Raw genomic sequence first — 27,942 nt, forward strand, 5'->3', positions numbered from 1 at the left:
GAAAGAGTGGGCGCTGATCTGATGTCGCATTCACATGGTTTCTAAGGAACGAGTTTGTCCTATTCAATTAAAGTTGCTCAACATGTGAAAAAGGTTGTAAATACGGTGACCCTACCCAAAGCTGTTGCTCGCTAATCACTGTATATTTCAAAAGGGTACACTACATTTTCACCTCCTAAATAATATTTATTTTTTAAATTAATAAATATAATGCTTATTGTTTAATAGGATAAAATTGCTTTTTATACTTCTCAATCTATTTTAATAGTATTTTACGTATTAAATTATCGCTAAATTATTTTTTAATTAAAATAATTTTTAATAATTAAAGAATTTAAATTAAAAATGGAATAATAAGTTAATCAAGACTTATATAAAAATAATTTATTTTGACATATAAATAGAGATTAATGACGCCGCAATATTATCTATATTTTTACACTTATTAAACAATTAATAATTTTAAACTTATATTTTAATTACATAATAAGTATAACATAACTTTTCATATAACCAATTTGAAATGAATTTGATTTGCATTGACTTTTCTTTTTAATTAAATTAGATTTAAAATTAATTGGTTAAAATTTAAATTTAAATTTTTTAACTTTTCTCAAAATATTTATAAATAAACTCGAGTTTACGGATTTCAAGTCCTAGTGGATATTTATCTTATTTAATATGAGTGTATAGTAATATGAGTTTAATGAGTTTATTATTATGTGAGTTTATTAGTCAAATGAATATATTTATATATTAATATAAATAATTTGATGAACGTTTCTATAATAATAATAATAGAAAAAGACTATTTCCACAAAATGTAAATAAGCAAGAGAAGTTCTGGGCACAAACCAAAATTTGGAAAAAAAAAAAAAAAAATCCCATTCCGGCAAAAAGGAAGAAAAAGAAAAGGGAATTTTGAGGCGCAATCAATCCACGTAATTTAACAGCAGTAAAATTTTCTCTTCCTTTCCCAAATCAAACAATTCTAAAGAGAATTATCTCTTTTTATGATCTGATTAATAATTTTTTATTTTTCTGTTTGTCATTTCTAAATTTTTGGAAAGATCCATCCTGAGAAGTGTTTCGTTGGTGAATTTGCGCAATGCCCTCTGGAGATGGATCGACGAAATCTTCTACCAAGACATCCAAGAAGCCCCAATGTAAATTTCTTTCGTTTCTGTATTGTTGGATTGCACATGTTCCTGCAAATGTGCAATAATTTTATGTAATTTTGTTTCTGCATTGCATCTTATCTCTCTGTAATGTTTTCTTATATCACAGCTCCCGACAAAGCAATTTTTTTTTTAATCATATCAACCTTTGTAGCTTTTAATGTTTTGATTATGTGCAATCGTTTATTTATTTATTATTATATTTTTTTGTGGGGTGGGGGTTTGATGACAATTGGAGTTTCATCCTGCATTCGTCAAATGATATAGAGTGCATGTTTGGGAACTATTTAGTGATGGAATGACTCAGAGTGACGTTTTTTGTTTGTTCTCCAGATTCTAGGTTTACTCAGCAAGAACTTCCAGCTTGCAAGCCAATCTTAACTCCTGGACTGGTATACAATCTCGGTGTTATTGCATCTGTGTTTCCATTTAAGGTTTCTTGATTCATAATTTCAATGTTCATTTCTTCTCATCTTTTTCCAGGTAATGGCAGCTTTCCTTATTCTTGGCCTAGCCTTCATTCCAATTGGTCTCTCCCACTTGTCTGCTTCGGACAATGTAATATTCTCTGTAAATCGTATTTTTGTGTCTATCTGTCTCTCACAGTTACTCTGATGTACCATGTAGAATGTACAAGTAATATACATGTTATTAGCGAGCATGCATTTGTTAAGAAGTTCCTGTATTTGATGTGTCTACAAGGTGATTGGATGATAGTCGTTTGCTAATATATAGGTGGTTCAGCTTATAGACCGTTACGATGAGGCTTGCTTCCCTGCCAGTAGTTCCAATCCTGAAGAAGCGAATGGTAAGAGGATCAGCTACATCCAGGACGACAAGACAGACAAAACCTGCACCCGGAACTTGACTGTTAGTCTAGTTTTCCTGATTACAGTGTTTGAGTTCAATGATCCTTAGCTTGTGTGAATCTTGTTTTCTACCTCTATTTTACGATGAGACGGTTGGATGTCATCCCAGGTCCCACAGAAAATGAAGCAACCTATTTTCGTGTACTATCAGCTTGATGAATTCTATCAAAACCATCGCCGGTTTGTGCAATCTGTTTAGGTTTAATTTGTACAGAGTATTATAGGATATCATGACAAACTGTACCTAAAATATACTAGGAATAGATCAATTTTACATTTAATCTGTTTTTGAGACTCAGAATTCTGTCTTGATGCAGATATGTAAGAAGCAGAAATGACCAGCAGTACAGGAGTGCATCAGCTGAACGCAAAACAGCAAATTGCGATCCAGAGGCGGAAGTCAACGGCAATCCCATAGTCCCTTGTGGCCTTATTGCTTGGAGCTTGTTCAACGACACATATAGTCTCTCGAGAAACGATATTGCCCTACCGATCAACAAAAATGGCATTGCATGGGAAAGTGACAAGACTAGTAGGTTTGGGTCTGATGTCTACCCAAAAAACTTCCAAACTCGAAGCCCCATTGGAGGTGGGAAACTCAATGAGAAGATTCCTGTAAGTCTACTCCATGTTTTCTTTTACATGAGTTTTCTTGTCGAGGAATTGAGATGATTCATTCCATTTGCAATGTGGGAGAGTGGCCAAACAAATCTGGATCCTCTTCCCTTGTAGATTAAGGAGGGTGTTTGGGCGAGCTTATAAGTTCTTTAAAACATCTTATGCTTAAAAGCTTATAAGATATCATAAAGTGTTCCCTGACTTTTTAAGTAAAAAGGGCTTATAAGCTCCAAAAATAAGATGTTAGGAGCTTACCCAAATACCTTCTAAGCTTTTGTGGTTTTTTGCGCTCTCCTGCACTTATACTCTACCGTGTCTTGTCGACTGATATATTCAGCTCAGGTTTATGCTATGGCTTAAGCTACACTTCGAGATAAGCTTGTTTAGCATTTCTATCCAGCATTCTACAATAATATGTTTGGCTTTGCAACAGCTGAACCAGCAAGAGGACCTTCTTGTTTGGATGAGAACAGCAACGCTGCCGAGTTTCAGAAAATTGTATGGCAGGATCGAAACGGATCTTGAGGAGAACGAGATAATAAAGGTAGTGATACAGAACAATTACAACACCTACACTTTCAGCGGCAAGAAGAAGTTAGTGATTTCGACCACAACGTGGATTGGTGGGAAGAATGATTTCCTAGGCAGGGTTTATGTCACAGTCGGCGGAATTTGCTTGCTCATTGCTATAACTTACATCATCTTCTATCTCGTCAGGCCGAGGTACCTAGTTCATCTGCTTCTTTTCCTTACATATATTGTCAGCAACTCGTGCAGATTCATACATGTCTGTCATGTAAGAAACTTAGTTTATTGAGATACTTAATAGCTTATTTTTCAGAAAAAAATTAACATCTTATAAGCTGTAAAACCATTTTATAAGATGTAAGAGTTTATAAAATTTTGAAGTAAATTTCGTTATCTTGCCTGTTCGTATCGTTGTTTGGATCGATCTTTCTGCATACCTTATGATCGTTCAGGAAACTCAATTTTATCACATTCCTGTTTCGTTATCATACTTATCAAATTTGTTCGGGAGCTAAAACGATGCATAATCTTCATGCAGGCCTTTAGGGGATCCAGCATACCTGTCGTGGAACAAAGTTCCAGCATCCAACTAATTATTTTTCAAGGGCACACAACGAGATGTCTATACGATGCTTCTGTCAGTCGCCAACATTTGTAACATGTTACGTCTAGGAAAATTTTAATAAATAGGTCTTTGGTCAAATTTACATTACTAAATGCAGTTTTTTGTCATATGATTAGTTCAAATTTGACCAAACTTGATAGAACGATCAGTGTTAGAATTTCTCGTTGATCCTACGCAGACCTATTCACGGTTTCACAAAGGAGCTATTTTATTGGAAGAGGAATTTTTTTAAATTGATCACTGCTTGTGTCTTTTATTTAGATTTTCTTCAGCCATCTGAGAACTTTCAGCTATGTGTACTTTCGATGCCCTAAGTGCATTTGGCCCCATGAATTTGAATTTTAGGAGATGATCTGGAGAAAATTTTTAAATAACTCTATTTAAAAAGAATTTAATTTATCAATGTTAGATAGTTCAAAATTAGAATTGAAATTTATTTTTTGATATGAGAATTGAAGAATGTGGAATCATTTAAATTTTGACTTGTCCAAACATATTTAGGGGTATTATTATGGATTTAAAATTCATAATTATCTAATCTTTCAATTCAAATGCATCCTAATTGTATTTGACTATGATCATGTCATCGTCCTAAATTTGTCTTTCGTTTCTCCCTCGTTCTATTTTTTTGAGAACACAAAAAGAAAAATTTGAAATTAAGTTTAGTTGTATAAATACTTCATACTCTTTGACAATTACAAGTGCATATTTAATATTATCGTTATAATTACAAGTATACCCGATAAAAATTTACAGACAGAGTGTGATTAGGATTGTATTGTATAATTTGGTGGTGGATTCTAAGATTAAAATCTGTATAAGGTTTCAAAAAGTTAGGTAAGTCCTTATTTGACGTACATGATCCACAAGAAAGGATCACATGAGTATAATATCGGGAAACCCTTATTTATAGTCATTCAATGATAAAAAAAAGTCGTAATGCAAATAGAATGAGCTCGTAAGAAATGATGTAGGTATCCAAGATTATACTTGGGATATAAAGGGTGAGTATTAATCTTTTTTCCTAATTTAAGTTTGGTCGAACCAAATATAATGTAAAGTAAGTTTTGATACACTTGTCATGTGATTGTTGGCAATTGCATGTCAATTACATAACAAGCATATTGTACCTTTTATATAATTGGTTCACGTTTGACGAATACAAATTAAGTTCGAATTTTCCTCATGAGTATTTACAATTAGACACCAAATATATTAATGGGAAAAATGCAATTCTAGTTCTGTAAGTTAGGAGGGATGATATTTTTAATCATGTACAAATTGATTTTTGCAATTTAGTTGTGTATCTTTATAATTTTGACAATTTTTTAGTCCTCTTTCGGCCAAAATTGACTGTATAAATAAATTCATGAAGGACAAAAAATGCTAATTCTCCTAAGTACTAAAAATAATAGTGCACCCTAAGTTACAGGACTAAAATTACAATTTAATTGAGTCATGTGCAAATCACATGCAATTTCTAGCCAAATTGATCGGCAAAAGGATGAAAATTGCCAAAATTTTAAAATTACATAATTAAATTATAAAAATCAATTTATGCAGGATAAAAATTCCACCTCATAAGCTACGTACCGGACCAATTTGCTAATTAATTCCCATATTACTAATTGACATAAGATAAACAAAAATAAAATAAAATGAAGTTAGGTATAACTTTTCGATAATTAAGCACTCTGCACATATAATCATGTTAGTCATACATTGAAGTATATTGAATTTTGAACAAAAATAAATATCCAGACAACATTTGACTATGTGGGAGGAAGTCGAAAAGCTTCATACTGCATCAATTGATCTAAGTAAGAAAGCAACTCCACCATGCAGACAGCCCCCGCAATCATCCCACAACCAAACACTCCACAGTAGTTCCCCACTTTCCCCCACATTCTCCCCTCCGCCGCCGCCGCCGCCGCCATTGCCGCCGCTTCTATCTTCACATTCTCATCCTTCCCCACGCTACCAAAGCACTTGACCGGGCTCTCCGCCTGGGAAATTGGAGATCCCGATTCGGCAACGGCGTCGTTGAGGAGCGCCTGAGTGCAATCAGAACATACCGACGGCGTGTCCTCCAGATTACCGAACGCACCAGTTCTGTACTTGTTCCAGTCGCGGAACTCGTCCTTTAGCACTGTGAGTCTCTGCCCAACCTCGCGCAGTTGGCCGGAGGTTTGCGGCTGAGAGGCAACCTCCGCCGCGAGGAGGTTGTCGAGGAAAGCGAAGCGGTTCTCGACGTCGTCGAAGGACAGTTGTCGGCGCGGGTCGGAGATTGTGGTGTCCAGCGGGCGGCGGAAGACGTCGGTGAGTTCTGATTCAAGTTCGTGCAGTTTCTTCTCCAACATGGCTGATCTACTCGCCATTCTTGATTTGCAGTTGTTTCGATTTCCTGTCTTTCAATTCTGCGCTGATATTACTTGAAAAGTTTTGTCTGTTCAACTAAGGAGACGGTTCGCTTTTCGACGGTAAGTAAAGTAATTAGCATGCACACGCGATAAGCAAATGAATAAAAAAAATTAAAATATATTAATTAATTTGTTTAAATTATTTATTTTGGTTAATTTCATCCAAATCTTTTTATCAGTTTCATTCAACAAATATATATATAATGGAAAAAATGCAAGCAACCCCCTTGTAATATTGCAAATGGGTAAATTACCCACTTATGAAAAAATAAATAGCGATTTACCTCCCTATTTTTTAAACTACAACAATTTATCTCCTATAATTTTTAAAATGAAGCAATTTACCTCCCTGTATATGGAGGTAAATCGTTTTATTTTAAAAAGTATAGGGGGTAAATTGCTATATTTTTTTCATAAAAAATACTCGTTTTCAATTTGATAGGGAATAAATTGCTATTCACCCTATATAATTAACAAAATACACTTATAAATATAAACAATAGCTTTCACAATATTTCATAAAATATTAATAAAAATTATTAAAAGAATTGACCTTTGTAAAATTCCACCGAAGCAATTATTTTCTCACTATCAAAGTATTTAATGTATTTGTAATTAAAATTAAAGAGAGAGAGAGAGAGAGAAAGTGATGCGGCATAGGCACTGGAGGGAAGAACGGCAAAGCATATACTTTGGTTTTGGTGGACTGATTCTTGAGGGGGATTCCTACAACATCATTACGAGTCTGTCGAGTGCTCTCCTCTACGCCCCCCCTTCTCTGGACATAAAACACATGGCCTATCAATGTAATATGGCCAATTCAGTAGCCCATACATAGCTACAGGCTTTGAGGATGGACTGTATTCACATATTCCTTCAAAACATGTTGGCACAAAAAAAAAAAGGAGATTTTCCTTTGGTTTTTTTTTTTTTTAAATAAGAGTGATTAATTATTATTAATTGAAATATATAGTTACAATCATTCCTAACGGAGAAACAACATCACATGATATCCTTACACGTGGAGTGGAGTGTATATGTTGAATGGAGTAACGGAAATTTTACATCTTAATTAGTTCAATGCTATTTTTTTTATTGTTGTTGACCACTTTTAATGTAGTGAAAGAAACCGGAATGTTCAGATTAATGCCCAAAATGTTGGCTCTAATGGCTGTGCAAACACATACCGCGGCCTAGCAGGGGGTGATGGGAGGGTTTCCCACCACCACTTCTACCGCTCCCCGAGTAGATTGGCGCATACGCCCGAGCTTCAGGGTATCTCTAGGGCAAGTTGTAGATTCTTGATCTGGGCCGGCCCCAGCAGACCCGCCCGATGATAGGGATGGATATGAAGGGGTGCTGCAAGTGCCACATGCGGTAGCCACGAGAATGTAGCTGAGAGGTTCATGTATAGAAAAGGGTTGTAATTAGCTTTTCTCAAATTTCTGGGGAGAAAATCAATTGAGGAGACGCGTGTTAGTTGAAGTTTCAAAGGTTATGAGAGATTTTATTGCATGATTATTTGATATTAAATTAGTATAAACCGTTGAATTTTTGGAGTGGTTTCGATGTAGATGCGACGATTATGTAGACTTTCGAAATCCTGTGCTTTGGCATTGCCCTAATGCAAGTTGCAGTAACAAAGTCCCAGCGCTTGCCTAACTTTCTTTACATGGAAACATCACATGTAAAGACACACAGCTAAATGACTTGTTTACCCATACCCAAAATTCCATTTTACCTTCTACAACTAAGTGTTTTTGTATTCTCGTTTCATTATTTTTAACTCACCGCATTATATTCCATAGTTGTAAAAAAAATACAAAATTTTAGTCCCAAACCTAAATTCTATTAAGTTTCTGACTAAAATAGCACGGCCTCCGGTAAGTCTAGAAGGGGAATTAATGAACAGAATTCAAACTTTGGGACTAAAACTATATATAAAAAAACATAGAGTTATGAGGAGCGATGTGATTTCAAAAATAATGGGGTCATAATTACAAACATGCTCATAATGTTTGGATTCATTTTCTGAGTGTTTTGTTGTGTTTTGTGGAAATAGAGAGAGAAAAATAAAGATAAACAAGTGTGTGTTAGAGATAGTATGTATGTTTGAATTTGTTTTTGGAGATAATTTAAAATAAGTATTATATGTTTAATGTTGTATTTTGGGAGACAAAAATTACTATTTATTGTCAAATCATGCCTTTTTTATATATATTTATGTATATGTGTGTATATATATGTATATTTTTATGCTAAAATAGTTAAAAACACCTAAATAAGGTGTTTTTGAATGATGGCAAACATTGGGTATGTTTCGACTTGTCTCGGAAATAAGTTAAAAACGAAAACAAACATAGTGGCTATCTATAATTTATTTTGAATGTAAATAATTTTAATTTAAAAATTTATCTAATACTTTTAGACTAAATAATAATTTAATTTCAAAAATAGTAAAATAGATCCTAGAAATTATCTGAAATAAAAACCATTATAAATTTAGAACTATATATTATATATATTAAAATAAAATTTTCCTAATATTTTTACTTTTGCATTTCAAAAAAAAAATATTTTAATAGTGCCAAAAAAATATGTTTTTTGTTTTTTCTACCATTAAACAAAGCTTTTGAGTCAAAATCAGTCAAAGTCACGTGAATCAATAGAAGTTAATGGCCGTTAACGGCCTCTGGCGTTAACTTGGGACCAAAAAGACGTGTTTTCATATTTTGTGAGATCAAAAATGATACTCGCAACAATTGTGGTACCAAAAATAAAAATAATATTTTTTAAATGGACCAAAAAAGAATGTTGCCCCATTTAACCATAATTAATCATTATAATTAAAAAATAATAATCATAATAAATAGTATTAATCACAATCAATCTACTAACCATAATAAATCATAAAATATTCTTTTATTGATATAATTTCAAAATGTGATAAAATATCTTTCACCATATTATAATTCCCGAGTGACATGAACAATCATTGAGCCTAATTTGGATACAAACAAAACCAGAATAAGACAACATTTCCTGACATTAAAGTTCATTATTTTCAGACAATTAGTACATTGTAATACAAGACTCCAACAGAATTCACAAATCACTCTTAATTAACCAACAGACACTTTATTTCACCCATCACACAGTCTTGCGAAAAACTAAACAATCCCCAAATCGAACCCTTCAATTAACCCTTATTAACTTTCACTAATCACACACCCCTTTTTAGAAATCCAAACCACACATCATGGCTTAAACACCAGATTGAAAACAATTAACAACACAATTAAGACATGCATGCATGCATGGCCCTAATCAAGAGCAAGTAAAGCCAGTTGGAGGAGTTCTTCCACACGCATTCAGCAGCAGGCTGAGAGACACCGGAATGTTCAGATTAATGCCAAGAACGTTTGCCTTGATGGCAGTGCAAAGGCACACCGCCGCTTCCAGATCCACCAGCCCCGCCAGCAGCGAACAGCATGGGGTGGTTGGAGGGTTCCCCACCACCACTCCCGCAGCTCTACCGAGTAGATTGGCGCATACACCAAGCTTCAGGGCGTCTCTTGGGCAAGTTGCAGATCCACCAGACCCACCACTGCCAGGACTGCCACCACCAGACCCGCCGCCACCAGAACCGCCGCTGTTGGGCGGTGTTAGGGATGGAGATGAAGGGCTGGGGCAGGGGCCACATGCGGTGGCGACAAGAACATAGGAGAGAAGGTTGAGGTAGAGAAAAAGGTTATAACTAGCAGTTCTTGAGGTTTTGAGAGCCATAATTTTCTTGATTCTAAAAGGGTTTTCGGAGTTCAAATTGTTGTAAGAAATGAAGAGATGGGTGTGGAGATTAATGATCAATGAGGGTGGCCTTTTATACACAAAAAACATGCAATAAAAAAAGGGGAAAAGTCAAGAATTACAATTAAAAAATTCAATTTTTGTAAATAATTTTTGGGGGAGAAAATCAATTCACAAGATGCATATTAGTTGAAATTCCAAAGGGTTTGAAGAGATTTTATTGCATAATTATTTAATTGTTATAAATTAAGGATTAGTTAATCTTGGAGTAGTTAATTTTGATATTGTGATGGGCAATGATTATATATAGAATTGGAAAAGTTTTGGTGTTGCCCTAATGCAAGTTGCATCAACAAGACACAGAAGGCTAGTTAGTTCTCTTACATGGAAACATCACATGTCTAAAGATATGCAGATAATTGACCTGTTCACCCATAACTCCTCTCTAGTAATCTCACTTGAGTCATTCTTATGTTTCAAGTACACTCTTAAGCTGCATTCCAGGCACCATCATAACCATGTACAATGTTTGGTTAAATAATCGGATTGATCCCATCAAAATTAACCAAATCACGTGATAAGTGTAATCGTTTGTGTAAAATGCAAAATATTTGTTATATAATTAATTAGCTACTTACGATAGATCTGATATGATTCAAAACTTTTAGTTAGATTTAATATTTCTCGTGTACATGTGAGTCTATGTATTGTCAATCAGCAAATGTCGTCGGCATCAATTTCGAATGGAACTCTATGTACGAGCGATATTTAATTTATTTTTTTAACTTTTTTTTAATTTTCATGAGAAAATAATTATTAGAGTTAATTACACTTATATGTCTTCGAAAATGAGCAATACATTTTTCCCAAAGAAGTTTTAAAATTACATGTACATCTCTATCCCCCTTTTGTTATTAGAATTTGAACAAAATATTTTGATGTTGGCAAAAAATTTACATAAATTTTTAATTCTACGTCTCATTCATCAATCCTATGTAATAATTTTGTACTTAAAAGGAGAAAAATTATAATGATGTTAACCTCACTCCATATATATATATATATATTATATTTATCCTTTTATAAATACAGAAATATACATGAAAATATTAAAAAGATTGCTCAATTAAAATTATATATATATATTTGGCAAATGTCAGTATTTTTTTATCAAAATCCTAACAGAAGGGAAGTCATAAGGTGTAAACGAAATTTTTTTTAAAGTTGTGTAAGTATAATATTAAAAAAAATTTGAGAAAAAATATAATTTTATATTTTTAAAGGGGATTTTAAGTGTAATTATCCTTAATTATTAGTTTACAAACTATGTAGAAAATGGTGATCTTGTAGCATTATGATTTGGTTCAAGTGATGAAATGATCCCTCGTGAGTGCTTGATCATTTTTGCTTTAGTAGTAATGGTAACCAGCTCATCTTCCACGACATTGCTAACAACTTATTTAGGTTGTCTGAGTCTCACGTTCATGAAGAACAGATAAAGACTGTCTATTCACGGGGCACGCTAATCATTACCAAACCAAAAAATTCATTGAGCCAATTCCCTACAAAGCAAAATTGCTTGACTTGATTTCTTGATTATTAGTTAAGTAATCATTAGTTTGTTGTTAATTGGTATAATTACACTCCAATTCTGATATCAATAAGATCGAGATCATAGATTCGCGTCAACAACAAGTTTATCGTCTATTATTTTTAATACATTAATGTTGTTAATTAGTATAATTATAGTGTTCACAATACGTCTACTTTTTAGGGGGCACCTGCCAAGGTCACCCGTTTTTTTACTTTTTAGGAGGCACCTGTCAGGGCTGTCTATCGAGTGTTTTTGGGACCTCTCGTGACTTGGGCCTCCTAGGCTGTCACGAGCCTCTTGTTTCTTTCTTTTTTTTTTTTTTTTTTTCTAGATCGTTTGGGTTTCTTTGGGCCAACATTATTTTATGCACATCAATTGCAAAATAGTTTATTTTTATAAACGAGACTAAGCATCAAACTCAGTTAAGCTCATTGTAAATGTTTTGGGCCATAGCCAAGAATCATGGGCAGATATGTTGATTATAGCAGAGATAATAATAAGTTGATTAATTGTAGTCAGAATTTAAATTTTTATTTAGTCATTATGAATAATATTAATTTATCATCATGATTTATAACTCATGATTAAGTAGGAACCTAACATGATAATCTTGTGATACATAAAATAAAGGGTAAAAAATATTTCGTCCTTTGAACTCTAAGTTTTTTTGTAATTTTTTTTATATCTAAACTTTTGTTTGTTTTTATTATAGTCTTTTTTAATGCAATAAAGTTATATAGTGTCTATTTTTTTTTTTTATAAAGGGGTATTTTTCATGAATTTGTCTTGGTATCATATTCATACCATTGTATTGAATGATCCCGACCGGTTGCTTTTCGTTCATATAATGCATACAGCTCTGGTTGCTGGTTGGCGGGCTCTATGTCTCTGTATGAATTAGCAGTTTTTTTTATCCCTCTGACCCTGTTCTTGATCCAATGTGGAGACAGGGTATGTTCGTTCTACCCTTCATGACTCGTTTAGGAATAACCAATTCATGGGAAGGTTGGAGTATCACAGGAGGGACTGTAATGAAACTACACGAGTTTTGCAAATTACTAACTTAGACCTCTTATCCTACTGAAAAAAGATCACATGCAGTGCACATGTACAAGAATCTTTCTTATTTCAAAAAAATCACTTATGGGCTTGTTAAATTTTATGTTGCATTTCATTCTTTGTTGTAAGAACAGGTACATTTCTCAATGAAAGAATCAGATTCGGGACTTTTCATAAAAAAAATAATATGTCCGTTGCACGTGACTCTTTTTCAATAAAAAAATTCCATTAGAAAGTGGTATAATATGATAATTTGTAAAACTCGTTGAATTGATATGGCAAATTAAAACGAAAAAAAAATAGATTACAAAGTACAAAAATCGGCCAGAGTTCAGATAATAAAATATTTTTTTACCCTAAAATAAAATAGGGACTAAAATGTAATTACCTAAAATTCGACAAATTCATTTGTTATGAATAGGAGATCTTCGATGGGGTGGCTGATAATCTGTCTCTATTAAGTCTCCTTCGCTGAAATGCAAAACCTCTCCTACTCTATTACCTTTGTTTTTCTTGCAATTTAGTCCCTCATCTTTTTCTTCCTTTCTTTCTGAACCAACAGTAGGCATCCTGTTACCAATTGGATTTTGACCGAGATTCATGCTGACTTTGAGCCTCTCCTCACTCTGCTTTAACTGCAAACAATTAACATAAATTTGACATTTTCATTAAATTACCAACCATTTTACATGTACAACACATGTTATATAAATGTGAAAACTAGCATTATCGATCCTGTACGAATTGATTTTTGCGATTAATCTTATAATTTTAAAATTTTTGCAATTTTAGTTCTTTTTCAGCCAAATTGGGCGAAAAATTACGCACATGACCCAATTAAATTGCTAAAATTTTAAAGTACATGACTAAATTACTAAAATTCATCTGTGTAAGACAAAAAATATCACCCTTTACGTTACAGGACTAAATTGCATCTTTTTTCCTATATAAACGCATGATAAAGAAGAAGCAAACACGTTCTAGCACTATAAAGGATCTTTATCTTACATTCATATCATGCACTGATGTTACACTCACACGTTTATTCTATGAAGTCGCACTTTTAAATTATATGTAATGAAATTAGAAGCCGTAGATAGTGAAGTGAACTCTAATCCATTACAAGTAATACTGGACTGGATCCCTTGACGGAATGGACGAAACTATACGTACCTTGTCCGGAGAAAACTTGTTCTGAAAATCTGAGGTAGAGAGTCCGAGGAGTTGATGAGAATCACATGCATGCACTATGAAGCATGTAAGAAAGATGAAGAAACATGAGCTTAGAGGCATGTTTGGTGATGGTAGAAACTTGTTTTCTCTCTCAAGAGATATATAGAAGGGAATGTGGAACTAAGTACGTGTGAATTGTGAACCAAAGCATTAAATAAAGAGTTTTATTTCTATGCTCGAGCTCAGGTAATTTTGATATTAAATTGAATATAGATCAAAATAATAATATATTTTGAGACGATATATTTAGTAACTTTATTACGAAATCAAACTCAAACAGAAAAGAAAAAAAAACATACAGCAATTAAGTTTTGGCACACTGATCAGTCGTATATTGTAATATTATTATATTTATATTTGTAATGCATTTTGTAAATTATACATCAATTACATATAAATATAATTTCTTTTAATTTAAATTTAAGGGTAAATTATACGATGAGCTCTTTTGAGGTTTGACATTATTACAAATATTCGGTGTTTTTTGAAAAGTTACAAGTAGCCCCCCGATATTTAATGAAATTGTATAATCCTTAAATGGAGGTATGAATTGTCGACTTTACCTTATATTTCTTTCTTTTAAAAAAAATGGACAAAGTAAATGAAAAAAATTGAAAAATTATAATTAAAAAAAATCATTAAGAAAACTGAGAAATTTTTTAACAATAACTAAAATTATAATTCATAACTACAAAAGCATTTTTAATCCTTTCACCATCGAAAATAGAGGAAAATCTAATTGAAACTAGTAAATTTGGTTAATTGTTAGACAACTGTTATAATTAATAAAATATTAATAATTTCTTAAATAATAAAAACATATTTTTAAGTATACCAAATTTTAAAAAACTAATTGTAATTGATCCGAATTTAATAAACTCGACTCGCTCTGGAATCTTAATTAAACAAAGAGTTATGTGTTTGAGGAGACAAGAAAAACTGTTGGAGTAGAAGATGCAGTTACGTGTTTGAAAAGACGTATGATTGAGCAGGAAATGAGTGTTCAGGTGGCAGTGTCTGTCTCCCCCCACGAACCTCACATTCTCCAACAGTTGATAGTTCAGACAGACCCCAAGCTACAGGACTCACGTTCAGGGCCCAAAGGCTACGTGTTGCCTCCATAATGCATCTTATCTTTCTTGCATTTACTGGTCAATTAATTCCTTGCATATGAACTAATCCATTGTAATTTATGCTGTACAGGTACGAAGTAATTTTTGTTTTTCCCTTTCTTGGAAGACTATATGTCGGACTTCAATCAGCAGCATTGATTAGTATTCAATTCAAATTGGGGCCTTCCTTTTCTAGAGGGTAAATTATATTGATTAAGGTTAGGATGATATATAAATATTTTAAGACTTTTATAAAATCATAAATATGTTTATCGAGATCATAGTTGTAATTGCAAAGCAGAATTCACACAAAACTTTCTGAAAAATACTATAATGACATTCCTCATAAGGTATGATGTAACTATAATTTTATAAAAGATAAAAAGTATTTATATATTTTAACTTAATTTTGAAGTGGGTTGTGAATGCTTTTCTAAATGAAGTCATTGTTTGGGAAACATGATGTTTCATGTACTTGTTGTAGTGTGTGGGTGTGTGTACGTTTCATGACATCATTTTGGAAAAGAAGTAAGTGGGGTGTAGGGAGTAGTAGTACCCCACAAACAAATGAGAGGATTTTCAGGTGTTGGCTTCACCTAGGAAAAGTCCCAATCACAACATGTTGGTAAGATGAAAGAGTTGGAAACATTTCTGCATCTCTTTTGTATTAAAATATGAGAATGGTGTTATACTCTCACCCTCACTCATGTAATACTAATTTCATTTGGTTTTAGTGAAATGTTTAATAGAGTCAAAATTAAGGTTGCACAGTATATACAATTATAACTATCATGTAGGACGTATCCCTGGCAGGAATATAATTGTAATCATCTAGTTAATGTTTTCTTGGATCTGATATCAAACCTTGATATCTGCTTTCCACTTGCACTTGCAGCTCCAAATCCAAATCCATTGCTTGTTGAATCTAGCTATTATCTATGTGTAGTGCTGATACAGTTATAGTTGAAACTAGGTGAGTTAGACTATTTTGAACTCCATTAATTATTGTAAATGTTTGTAAATTGACGTACAAATCCCAAACATTTGGTAAAACTTATTGAGCTATCGGAACAGCGTCAAATAAATACAAAAGATTAAGATTTGATGTACAAATCCCAAAATAAATAATGAAAAAGACTGTTTACAAGTACTATAAATATCCTTCCAACAGATACGGTTCAATTAGATGATTCATTCGTCAAAGTTAACAACATATTAAAACTAATCAAATACAAATAAATCTCTAAATCAAAGCATGCACTGTGAAAGAGAAGACTCGTACAGACAAGAAAATGGGGTCTACTCAAATTCGGACTCAGTTGTAGGATGTGCGCATATTTTAGCATCTCATCTGTATCAAAGGTTGAGAAAAGAGAAAGTCGAGGAACAAGATAGTGGATACCATGCAATAAAATGTGAAGAAACCTCTAGGATATCAGAGTTGGAAAGCTCTGAAAGCCAAGCAAACTATATACTTCAACAACATAAAAGTAAATGAAACCAATCTACTTTTGTCCATTCCACTTTCTCACAAATTTCTCAGATGCTGGAATTTGATCACCATCTTTGTGAAAATTAGCTTTTGTGCCATTGATCACGAAGTTACAAGTGAGATCAGATGTAACAATCAATTGGATGAGCCACAGGTCAAGGCGTCGCAAAGGATACTCAAGACAAGATCAAGGCTGATACACCATTGTGATGCAACAAAAGCCCACTTGTCTGGGCATTCATAGTTTCATACAGAGTGAAATTATTTTATTTCCTTACAAGAGTAACTATTTGCACATTTCCCCAAGGAATGTTTTTGGTATGATGCTTCTATGTACAGCAGTAAAGCTTATAGGTTTATGCACAAAAAGGCGCAAAACCAGATAATTTCATGCATCCCGAGCCTGAACCTGCTTTTAGCCTTCACTAGGTCTCAGAGAAAAGAACTTTAGAGATAAAAGATCAATTAGCATCACATTTGCAAAAGATTATTCACAGTGACCGTCACAGAATTTGTCCGTTGCAAATCCTGCAAATACCAGTAAATTGAAAATATGAGAAGGTTCTCAGGAAAAGGGGAAAAGAGGCAAGTGTAAGAGGCCGTCTTATATTGAAGATAACATGAATCCCACCAATCAGACCCACAAGTATGCCACATAGTTTATGATGCAAACAAGTATGATTGTTTCTCTGTGAAATTGTGAAAGAAACATTTTAGACTTATATTATAGTTGGTCCTAATGTAATAATATCATTCTCGTTCTCTGATATTATCGTCGTAGAGATCCTAATGTGTATGCCCATGATCTTGCTAAATGGGCACGAAGTGTAATTGGTTTGGTAGCAATCAGCCGCCAGATATATTTTCTGGGACTATTGGGTAGCTTATCCATATACTTTCGTGTATTTAATGGAATTTGTTTACTGAAGAAAAAACAACAAAGTGTACAATTCCAATAATCATGGATTAAATTATGACAACAACAGATATTAATGTGAAAGACAAGTAGTTGGAATCAGGATGTAAAGCTAGATGTCACAAGGCATGAGAAATATCTAAAATAATGCAGACAGAAAATTCTCTTCAGTATAAATATTGAGCTGAACTTTATACCTGGAAGATTATGTCATCAGGGATGTGGGGCAGCACCTCCCGAACTGTTTCAGCCATGGCAATCATATTTGCTAAGTTGTCATTTGGAACACTTGATGTCGACCTTACATGCAATCCACCAGCATCTCTAGGATATCGTATTGGACCAGCAGGGGGGATGGCTGATCTGGATGTACTAGCCTGAGAGGAGTTTGGAGGAAACAGACTCCATGCAGCATCTTCAAGGGCAGTCTGGGCATAAGTCTCTCCGACAGCTGCAAGTTGCCTCATTACCATCTGAACACGACTAAATCCAGATGGTCCAGCTCCGTCTAAACCCAACCAACTTGAATCAATTCCGCTCCTCCTATAAGGAAAAGGAGCGCAAAGGAAAGCAGAAAGAACTACCATTAATTCTAAACTCTGAATGAAGAAAAGTTGGTGGACAGAGCAGGCCAAATCAGAAACCAAAAGTATACAAGCAAAAAAGTGAGATGCACCAGTCAACATGTACCCATATTTAGTAAATTAATCGCATGAAACTTGCTATAAAACCAGCATTCAGTTATGCCCATTCCAGTACCCAACCTTTTCTTGTTGAACTTATGTTCTTGTTAAATTTAGGAACTTTGTTCCGAAATAAGAACATTAGATAATATGACAGAGAAACCCTACAGTCACAGCAATAAGAATAATAAAGTTAGTGGCATCTGCTATCTTCCTCCCAGCTAAATAAATAACAAGTACTCGTCTTCACATTAATAAAGAAAAGGTCCAAGTGAATGAATTGACACCAAGAGCAAACCAGACCTCCAATCACCAGTTTCTGTATTCTGTGACGGGTTATTAAAGACTCCAGGATGCGTATTATGACCAGGAAGATTTGGCCTATCAAGTCCAGTACTCATTTGACGAGCAAGTTGCTCATCTCTTGAAATTTCTGCAGCCGTGGTGTTGACCACATTCTCAGGTCTGCCCGTGAAAAGTGGCTTCCGACAAGTGGGGCAAGAGTAACTCTCACTTAAACCCTGGTCCAACCTGTTATTGGATCAATAAAAATTTTACATCTTAGAATAAATAAATTACAACAAAGAATATGTTTACAAGACAGCAGCTTATACCAACATACCAAGACCTCAAGCATGCAAGATGGAAAAGATGTTTACAAGACAGCTTCTTCGCTTTTGACATCGGTTCCTGCCAATTTTCAATGTATCACATGCTTGGATATTGAATAAACTATATGAGATATGGAAGAAAAACATTAGTTAAAATTACCCTACAAATAGCACACTCATCATCATATGCTCGGAGCTCCTCAGATGTAGCATCAGGAAGGGCCCCATGAAGGGTTCCCAGAGCTATACGTAGTTTGATGAAACCTTTAGCACGTTTCAAAATTGCACTTAAAAGGGCCTAAAACAGTAAGAGGTACTATAAGTACAGACAACAAATGAGGAGGATAATAAGATACACCTGCATAACAACATGATCAAAGGGATTACATGGATTGTAAATGCAGTAGTAATTAGAGAGAACATTTACACGGATATTCAGGAAAAGGACAGCATCAACAAGATGAAATGCCATGCCATGAAGCCACCAAATGTGCAGATAGTGAGCTAGAGCCATTAACATTGTCATCATGTCAAGGAAAAAGCCAAAATTCCGGATGAGGATGCCTTTCCATTCCCCCAAGGAACCTAGGACAAAAAGTGCAGCATCAGAGAACTAAATGGCAACATATTGGATCACGACTAGCTGTAGTATAGGACAAATGTAATTATGCACATGGGATACAAGCCAGAATGAATTTTTTTTCCAAAAAGAATGATAAAAGAGAATTGCAAATGGAAAGCTCCAATATCTGCTGGCATTCTATCAAAAAGTTCCACATCAAAAGTAGGCCATTCCCTCTTTCAACATCAGCAGATACAAGCTAAACTCTAAAGCACCAGAAAAATTGTTTTCGAAGCTGTCCACTTCAGCATGACACCTAATGTGGTAACAGTTTTGTATTAACTGCATGTGGATATATAAGTTTACTTCTGCTTCACAGAAACAAACTTATATGCAGAGAAGCAGCAATTTGGAAAATTAAAAGAAAATCAGCAACAACTTTTTCATTGAAGACCTGATTATAACAAAAATATGTTTCTTCAAAGATGGAAATGGAACTCTGGAATATAAAACCCTAATTAATTTTAAACAAAAATAGCTATACTAAAAAGGCAATTGAAGAGAACTTTGAAACTTACCAGCAGGGGATACATCAAAAATTTTTGATAATCGGCAACTTGCACCATCTACTGCCGAGTGATGCAACCATATTTCAAGCAACTGAAACCCATGAACCACAATGGCCTACAGGTTAAAGATAGCAAACTGTCAGCAACGATGGGAGCTGCATATGATAATGCCGTCAGTTCTAGAAAAAGCCAGCATTACCTGCAACGTCTCAAAAGCAATGCTTAAAGGCTCAAAAAATAACAACAGAAACATTGATGAACTTGCTGCATTGTGTATTGTCAGACACAGCAATATCCTGGAATAACAGATGAAATTAGTTAGAAGTTTTGGGTAAGCCCACATAAAGAAAGCATAGACTTGTGTGCAGATTAACTTGAAAAGTTTGGGCCTGGGTCAATATTTGGTGTAGGAAACTATAACATTTATTGCAAGAAATTGAAGAAATCCATACATGCACAACGGACATGTATGCTAGGAATTAGCAAGGTATGTACTAAAGTCACCACCAATTATCACTCCACATATCTAAAGTCCCAGAAGTTAGGTACTCTCTTGCCTGTATGGCTAATTAAATGAATTTGTCCAAGGATTTCTGTATATTGAAAAGCACCCCTTAATCTACAACTACAAACTGTGCACCCAGTATACAATTAAAAATGGAATATGGGTCTTCATTCAAGAATATATCAAGCATGCAAGATTACAGCATCTTGACATGTTCGCCCATAGCAGAAGGCAACTTGAAACCAAGTGACAGATCAAGAAACAAGAAAATTGGTGGCATCATGAGACTGGATGGAACTAAATAGGTTTGCCCACAAGAAATAATACATTTCGAGAGAAGTGCAAAGGAAGCATTATCAAAATCATTGGGAAATATGGAGGTGTTTTATGCCAAGAATAAAGGAAAGGGTGAAATAGAAAATAAGGAACAAAAGAACTACTGACAGGACAGGGTGCTGAGATGGATTTTAATGGCCTCAACACGAACAGGCTGGGAGGAGCACACACAACATGAAGCTTATTGAGAGATTCTTCTGAAAGGTGAAGTTGCTTCCTTTCTTACATAAAAATAATGGTATAGTAAAGCTCCTCAAGGAAGCTCTTAAGGATATAGCTACAGAGAAAATAACCTGCATTTTACATACTTGTGTAATAAATAAACCCTAACAACTAGTAAACATAGAGAGAATAGAGCAAATTTGGGGGAAACTTCTATCCCACACAACACAATACTTTCTTAAGATTGTTTGCACTGTCATGGCCAACCATTTCATGTTCTTCAACTCAAATACAAGATTAACTTTTGTTCTAATGAAAATAAAATTAAATAGCAATTGCACTAGCAAATACCAGAGCAAGTCAACAGAGAGAACAAGCAACAGCGCAGAATATACACGGAAGTATGTCCATGGAGTAGCAGAAGGAGAAGCATTCAATCGTTCAAGACGATCCCTAGCCAAAGCTTGAAACATCTGTTCAATGTGCATGAATAAATTCCATCAAATATAAGCAATCACATAAAGCCTATATCTGCTTGCATAATTTCAGTGAATACCTTCAAGAAACAAAGCACACCTAACCAAGTTGACCATAGTCCTGCTTGAAATACTGTTGGTGGGACTACTAAGGGAAGAAAAGTTCCCTGTAAAAAGCTAATCAATCACAGCTCTTGAACACGCAAACAACTGTAAAACAAGATTATCCAGAGGACAAAAAGATACAATCATGTATATTTGGTAACTTGGTTAGTCAAACAGGTACAATTATCAAATTTCAATTCAACCACACTTAGCATTCAACTTCACTGATTCAAGCTGCAAAACCATGCATGATAGTAATTATGGAGTTAGGGTGCTCCTACTTGTGGACATGAGCTTACGCATTTAGGGCCACTTAGACCAGTACCCAACTGTGTTGACAAGGCTTGTGAAGTGCATTTGTGCGTCTTCTCCACAGGAAAAAGTCATCAACCAAATTCATGCCCTATTCTGTGGAACTATGAAATATGCCACCAAAATTTATTGAAAAAACAAAACCAAAAACCCCCCGTGCCCTATTCTGTGGAACTATGACAGTGAAGGCTTTTCAGTGAGATGGAAAAATAGGAAGAAGAAGTACATTTTGGGTGGTGGAAACCAGTGAAGAAAAATTCACGGATAAATGATTGAAATGGTTGAGGCATACTCAAATACTTCTAATAGTAATTGAACTGGTATTTTTGGTATCCTAGAAAAGAGGTTACAAAAAAAATTCAAGCAATGAGGTAATTACAAAGGACAGAAGTTGTTCTTAAAACTTCACAATGGCCTTTCACTAAGCAAAGTGTACAAATAGGATCCATACAGCCCACCAGATATAACAATGAGATAAGGCATTGTACTAATCAAAGCTTTTATTACCTTTTGAGTTAACAAATAACAATTGGTAAAATTACCAAAAAGAAAGAAAGGGAAGGTGAAGAGATATTTGAAATGACAACACATAAACGAAAGAGGAAAGGCAGAGTGGAGAACCAAAGCAAGGTCACAAATCTTTTTCAATAAGGTGCATGCTCATCGACTTAATTTAATCTCATGGTTGATACATAGAGATCATTGTGGTCAACAAACAATTTCGCAGGTGGAGAAAGACAAAGTTTTAGCTGGTCTCCACAGCCTAGCCTCAAGGAGCAATGCAATTTTGGTATGAAATTGTGGATAAAGGAAGCAGGGGTACACAGTAAGCTCAAAGAAATCTAATTGCTAGAGATAATACAGTTAAAGCATTAAATGAATTTTGAGAATTTACAATCTCGAGAATATCCAGAGAAAAATAAGCTCAAAGAAATCTAATATCTGATCATAAATGATCGGAAAAATAACAATCTGGCGAATAACCATAAAAAATTTTAAGCATCTATCTGAAATTAACATGGAGACTGGAGTGCTTTTCTTTGTCCCCTACTTGAAGCATGAAAAAGTAATCATCCCCATCCCAAAGTAGCATATGCTTCCCAATAGTTACCCAAGGAAAAAGAAAAACAGTGTAGCATCCATAGGACATATCTAAACCATACAATCTTCCTGGCATAGAAAAATATTTCCAAGAAAGAAAAGCAAACAAATGAATACAGCTCCAAACCTGATTACGTGTAGCAGAAAAATCATGCTGTAATTTAAAGTATAATGCAGCTGAATTACCTTGTAAATGACATAATTAAGGAGCCGTTCAAGCATTTTCCGTATCTCAGATGTATACAACTCTGAAAAGAATATTGTCTGCAATAGAAAGAGCAAGTGTGTGAGCATTCTTATTGTTTGCTGAAGAACCCCGACAATACAGATTTAAACAATGACCATGACAAAGCAGAAATATCAATAAATTCCCGCAGATTCAAACAGAATGCTATAACCTCCAACAAGATTTTAAAGACTTAATACAATAAGACTAGTTTCAACACCGAATGGTGTGCCATTCGGTCCATTCCATTTCAATAGAGTGAAAAAAAAAATAGAAATTAAATTAATCAGATAGGTTGGAGAAAATTACCTTCAGGCTTAAAATTATCAAGATAAATACATTAAGTGCAAAACTGGCCACCAATGCAAGAGTGGTGTATGAACCCAATAGCAGCTCCAAGGCATGGCTTGCATCCTCCGAATTGATAAAATCATCAACAATCAAACCATCTGATTTATATTTTTCAAGTGACATATCTGTCCAATACTGGAGGCCAATGAGGCTCATAACGGTACAGACCACAGAAATGGACAAGAAGTTCACACCCATGGGAAATATATACAGTTCTTCTCCCAAAGCCAAATTCCAAATTTTTCATGAGAGTAAATTCAGCATTGTCCCTCCTCCACAAAACCAACCATAATGTATCAGCAACTCAGAAGCACATAACAGAGATTAGTTAAAAAGTTTCAAGGGAGATCCCTTCATATTATCTAGAGAACATCAGTCCGCAACAATAGCTCCTGCAAAATGAGCCAGATAGTTCAAGATCAGATCAGAAGATGAGAAATGCATAAAGAGGAGTAAAACCCTTCCGAATTTCAGATTTCAGAATGACAAACTGTTACTTGTTTTTCTAGCATTTTCGTTATAATAAAGCAAAAGAGCAGTCAAATTGCAGAAAATGAAGTCAAAACATTAAATAGAAAAGTTTTAAGGATATTAAAAACCACAGCCTTACACGTACATTACCAACCATAACGAACTGAATCCAATACTATGTCGATATCTACTCTTCAGTCAATGAGAAGCAGCTGCAAGATGTGATACTGAAAAAGAATCCTTAGAGACTAAAATATGCATATCAATTCAAAATTTAGATTTTAGAGTATGGTTACCCTGACTCAAGAAATTTATTTTACTGCATTTTCCTCTTCTTTCCATGTTTTGGTATCGTGGAATCCATTTTTAACTCTAAACATAAATAAGATAACCATAACATTTTCCATTCACACAAGCATTATTGCATAAGCACAAAAAACAAACCCAGGCCTGCAGAAAAACATTAATTCTCCATAAATTCCCACAGAATTCAAACTAATTTGCTAGCAGACAACACTGAGTTTTCTGATTAGAGACCTCATTCCACAACAGTCAAAACGGGGAGCACGCAAGTCAAACCCTAAGAACGAAATGCAAAATTCTACACAACATTCACACCATCAGAAAACAACAAGGCATCAAAAAAATCGACAAAAAAGAAACAGAAACTGATTGAATCATAAACATTAAACAGTTACAACAGTAACGAATCAACGCACGAATCAGTCGGCATACCTATACGAGTAAATACCCAAATACGTGCGAATTCTACGAAACAAAAACGAGAACAACAAGATTCAACAAAAATTGCTTACAATTACAAAAGGAGAATTTGAAGGCGTCGGCAGATAAGTAGAAATCTGTGATCTTTTTCTCTGTTTTTATGCGGAGATGAGAGACTTTTTGCGGGAAAAGGTAATTGCGGGTAAATTTTGTTGTATATATATTTTATTATGGGAGTAAAAATATAAAAATATCAGAACGAGATTCTGCAAGCAGAATTATCTATCTACCTTTATTTTGTCCTTTACTTAAATCTCTTGTTTGGAATCGGTAGTTACCCTTACCCACCCCTCCATCTCCATGCCCCTGCTTTCTTTTCTCTCCCATTTTACAATTTTTTATGCCTATAATTTTACCACTAAATTAAACTCTTTTGAGTAAATATTTTTACTTTTTGGAAATTATAGATATATTTTTTTTAAAGGTGTTAATGTAATTAGTAATAGCAACGGGACGAGCGTGAGACGCGTCTATCGGGACTGATGAAAATTATCATGCCCGACAAATTCCCATGAATTTATAATTTTTATATTTTTTACACAACTCGTAAATAATTTATATAATTTTTTAGTGTGTTGTTATACATATTGAACTTTTTATAAAAGTAAATTTTTAATACAAATTTAAAATATTAAATTGAACTTATATATACTGTAAAATCTGTAAATTTATAAGATAGTTAATATATAATATTCTATATATATTTTTAGTATGTGGACATGTAATTGAATAAAATTTATAAGTTAATAAATTTGGGTATAAAAGTGAAATTAACCCACATAATTTATTTACTTTATAAAATATATTTGCATATATTGAGCTTATAAACATTTCTTTACGTTTCATAATTTATAAAAAATTATAAATTATAAATATCATTTTTAAAATAAAATATGAGTAAAAATTTATATCACTAAAAATAGTTTCGAGAGATATTTTAATAAAACATATTTTAGAAAATAGAATAAAAAAAAAGTATAAGGGAATGATATTTTTATCTTATCAATGTCAAATTATTTTGTCAGGATATTTTTGTTACCTATCATACTTTAAGGGTATAAATAAGATAAAATGCATATTCAGAGACACAAAGTGTATTTAATCTAATAATAAATAGTTTATTTTAGATAATATTATAGAATTTGCATACACATAAAACGTGTCACAAATTATTGATAGATATTAATGTAGGCACTTAAAAAACGATTGATATACATTCTATTACTTTTATATTTGTTTCTTTTTATATAATATTATTCGAATAATATTACAAGTTAATAATATTTAAAATTAGAGAAATGTGTAAAAAAAAGGTAAAATAATAGTGGGTATAAATAATATATTCTCTTACTAAAAATTAGTGCCTACATATAAGAGAAGCATATTTTAAAATAAAAATAATGTCAACAATTTATGATATTTTATACAATAAAACTAACTAAAATATACAATAAATAAAAAATGTTGTTAATTATTCATTATCTAAACTAAATTATAAAGGAAAACAAGATTGGCTACTCTTTGAAATAATATTAATTTGAATTAATTAAGTGAAAGAAGTGGCATTAGAAGCTTCCAAACACGGCTTTAGCAACCACTGGCATTTTATCAGACACCATCAAGCGGAAACAGCCGAGCTGCGCGGGGCGGACGATTCCGGGGGAATTGGCCATTTTCTAGATTGCTCTCGAATCGTTAGACAAAACAAAGTGGTGAGAACCCAGAAGAAAGCAAAACCCTGATCTCTGTTTGCTGCTGTTATTCTACCGAGGAAGAAGAAATACAATAGTCAATAGTGCAGTGGGAGATGGGCATAATAAGAAGCAGCTTCTCCTTCATTGCGGGAACAGTCTGCGGAATTTACATAGCCCAGAATTACAAGGTTCCCAATATCAAGAAGGTCGTGTACGAGGCCCTTTTTACTGCCAAGCAAGTGGAAGAAAAATACCGCAAGCCTAAGAAGCCTGGCGATGACGCCGTATGACACTCCCCCTCGGCGGGGCTGAACTTGATTGACTTGATTACAGGTGTTCCCTCGAAGAATTCTTTCTGTTCCTTTTTTTAGAAATCATTTTCATTTAGTTTTGTGGATAAACCTGATGTTTGTTGACTTTATTGTATTTCAAGCGCTCCGCCAAGTTCATTGAACAATGACTGCGTTGTGGCTAGTTTTAGATTGTTCAGGATAAGAATTTGATTGAGTGATTTGCTATGTGATAGGATTATATTGAACACGAATGCATTGAAAACGTATGCCACTGGCATGAGGTTCAGTCAAGTTCGCCCATTAGCCGTGGCCATAAGGTGTTGGAGGGGATAAGTGGGATCCCTTTCCTTTGGTGTTGGGTAGAAGTGCTATTTGAGTTGTTAGCATGGATAGAAACTCGGAAATACAATAACAGGGTGGTTTCAGAATTTAAGACTGGAGTTGGAAATCTTGAGATTATAAATTTATTCCTATTGCAACATGTCTTCACCTAGTGGAATGACATGATAAGTTCTCAGTTTTACTCGCGTTTACAACATGGCAGGATATCGTTTGCTCCATATAATAACTGAAGTCCCCTGGATCTTAAATAATGTGCCTGCCTGATACATGACAGTCAGTGTAGTTGATTGAAGTAATGGGGAAATTCTTCTATAGCCATTTTCCAAGTGCGCAGCATCGAGCACAGCATTTAGTTTCAAGAGTTTTCGACAGCTAGTATGTCAATTTCTTCTCTTTATTGATCTTGTAAGCTATGTTTGTTACAAGTATTTTGCGAGTAAAAGAAAAGAAAACACCTAGAGAAGATAACTTTGGTTGTTTGCATACTAAGGAACATACTGAGGAAAAGAAAACTTGAGCGAAAATATTGTGTAACTTGGGAAAAATGAGAGAAAAGTCTATATGGTCATCTCTCCTTCCAACACTCACCTTCTTTCTTCCCATTTTATCTCAACTTATGGTCCGAGAAAACTAAAGAAACCTGAAATCTATATTCTTTTGATTTCATAATTCCTTTTTTCCTAACATTTTCCTTTCCTCATCAAAATCTATGGACCAAACAAATTGGTAATTTGTTTGGGTTTCTCATTTTACATTAGAGAGCTAGGATTTGAGGCATCCATGGCTTATTTACTAGTTTGAATAGGATTCATCTTCTTGGAGCCTTTATTGCTTTGCTTTCTGGTTGGTTATTGCTCTCTTTTTTCTTTTAGTTGGTAGAGAATAAAATCTACAGGAAACCTAGCGAGC

At 34.0% G+C, this 27,942-nt stretch overlaps 5 protein-coding genes across 8 annotated transcripts; 2 read left to right on the forward strand and 3 right to left on the reverse strand.

Annotated features, from left to right (window-relative positions):
• On the forward strand, positions 838-4,101 carry LOC105160595 (ALA-interacting subunit 3-like). 2 transcript variants are annotated; one of them, XM_011078043.2, is made up of 9 exons: positions 838-941; positions 1,071-1,166; positions 1,512-1,570; positions 1,662-1,736; positions 1,914-2,048; positions 2,157-2,227; positions 2,365-2,662; positions 3,099-3,388; positions 3,732-4,101. In XM_011078043.2, exons 2-9 carry the CDS (start codon positions 1,109-1,111, stop codon positions 3,784-3,786), a joined length of 1,041 nt encoding a protein of 346 aa, XP_011076345.1. In that variant the 5' UTR covers positions 838-941; positions 1,071-1,108; the 3' UTR covers positions 3,787-4,101. The 2 variants fall into 2 exon arrangements, with proteins under 2 accessions (XP_011076345.1, XP_011076344.1); XM_011078042.2 differs by having other exon boundaries at positions 838-955; positions 3,732-4,100.
• LOC105160596 (14 kDa proline-rich protein DC2.15-like) lies at positions 9,267-10,102 on the reverse strand. The gene has a single exon (XM_011078044.2). It carries the CDS (start codon positions 10,022-10,024, stop codon positions 9,566-9,568), a length of 459 nt encoding a protein of 152 aa, XP_011076346.1. The 5' UTR covers positions 10,025-10,102; the 3' UTR covers positions 9,267-9,565.
• LOC105160597 lies at positions 12,992-14,040 on the reverse strand. The gene is made up of 2 exons (XM_011078045.2): positions 13,872-14,040; positions 12,992-13,333 (listed from the first exon to the last, which is right to left on the reverse strand). Exons 1-2 carry the CDS (start codon positions 13,989-13,991, stop codon positions 13,103-13,105), a joined length of 351 nt encoding a protein of 116 aa, XP_011076347.1. The 5' UTR covers positions 13,992-14,040; the 3' UTR covers positions 12,992-13,102.
• On the reverse strand, positions 16,460-24,944 carry LOC105160599 (E3 ubiquitin protein ligase RIN2). 3 transcript variants are annotated; one of them, XM_011078046.2, is made up of 13 exons: positions 24,737-24,944; positions 23,409-23,842; positions 23,060-23,137; positions 21,436-21,522; positions 21,231-21,352; positions 20,076-20,172; positions 19,886-19,991; positions 19,173-19,330; positions 18,906-19,043; positions 18,757-18,824; positions 18,438-18,665; positions 17,649-17,994; positions 16,460-17,063 (listed from the first exon to the last, which is right to left on the reverse strand). In XM_011078046.2, the coding sequence occupies exons 2-13, from the start codon at positions 23,646-23,648 to the stop codon at positions 17,007-17,009; spliced, it is 1,725 nt and encodes a 574-aa protein (XP_011076348.1). In that variant the 5' UTR covers positions 23,649-23,842; positions 24,737-24,944; the 3' UTR covers positions 16,460-17,006. The 3 variants fall into 3 exon arrangements, with proteins under 3 accessions (XP_011076348.1, XP_011076349.1, XP_020549016.1); XM_011078047.2 differs by having other exon boundaries at positions 24,657-24,944; XM_020693357.1 differs by lacking the exon at positions 24,737-24,944 and adding an exon at positions 24,067-24,082.
• LOC105160600 lies at positions 26,277-26,731 on the forward strand. The gene has a single exon (XM_020693081.1). The coding sequence runs from the start codon at positions 26,512-26,514 to the stop codon at positions 26,686-26,688; it is 177 nt and encodes a 58-aa protein (XP_020548740.1). The 5' UTR covers positions 26,277-26,511; the 3' UTR covers positions 26,689-26,731.

This window comes from Sesamum indicum, linkage group LG4 (genome assembly GCF_000512975.1).
Source record: "Sesamum indicum cultivar Zhongzhi No. 13 linkage group LG4, S_indicum_v1.0, whole genome shotgun sequence".
NCBI classification, from domain to species: domain Eukaryota; kingdom Viridiplantae; phylum Streptophyta; class Magnoliopsida; order Lamiales; family Pedaliaceae; genus Sesamum; species Sesamum indicum.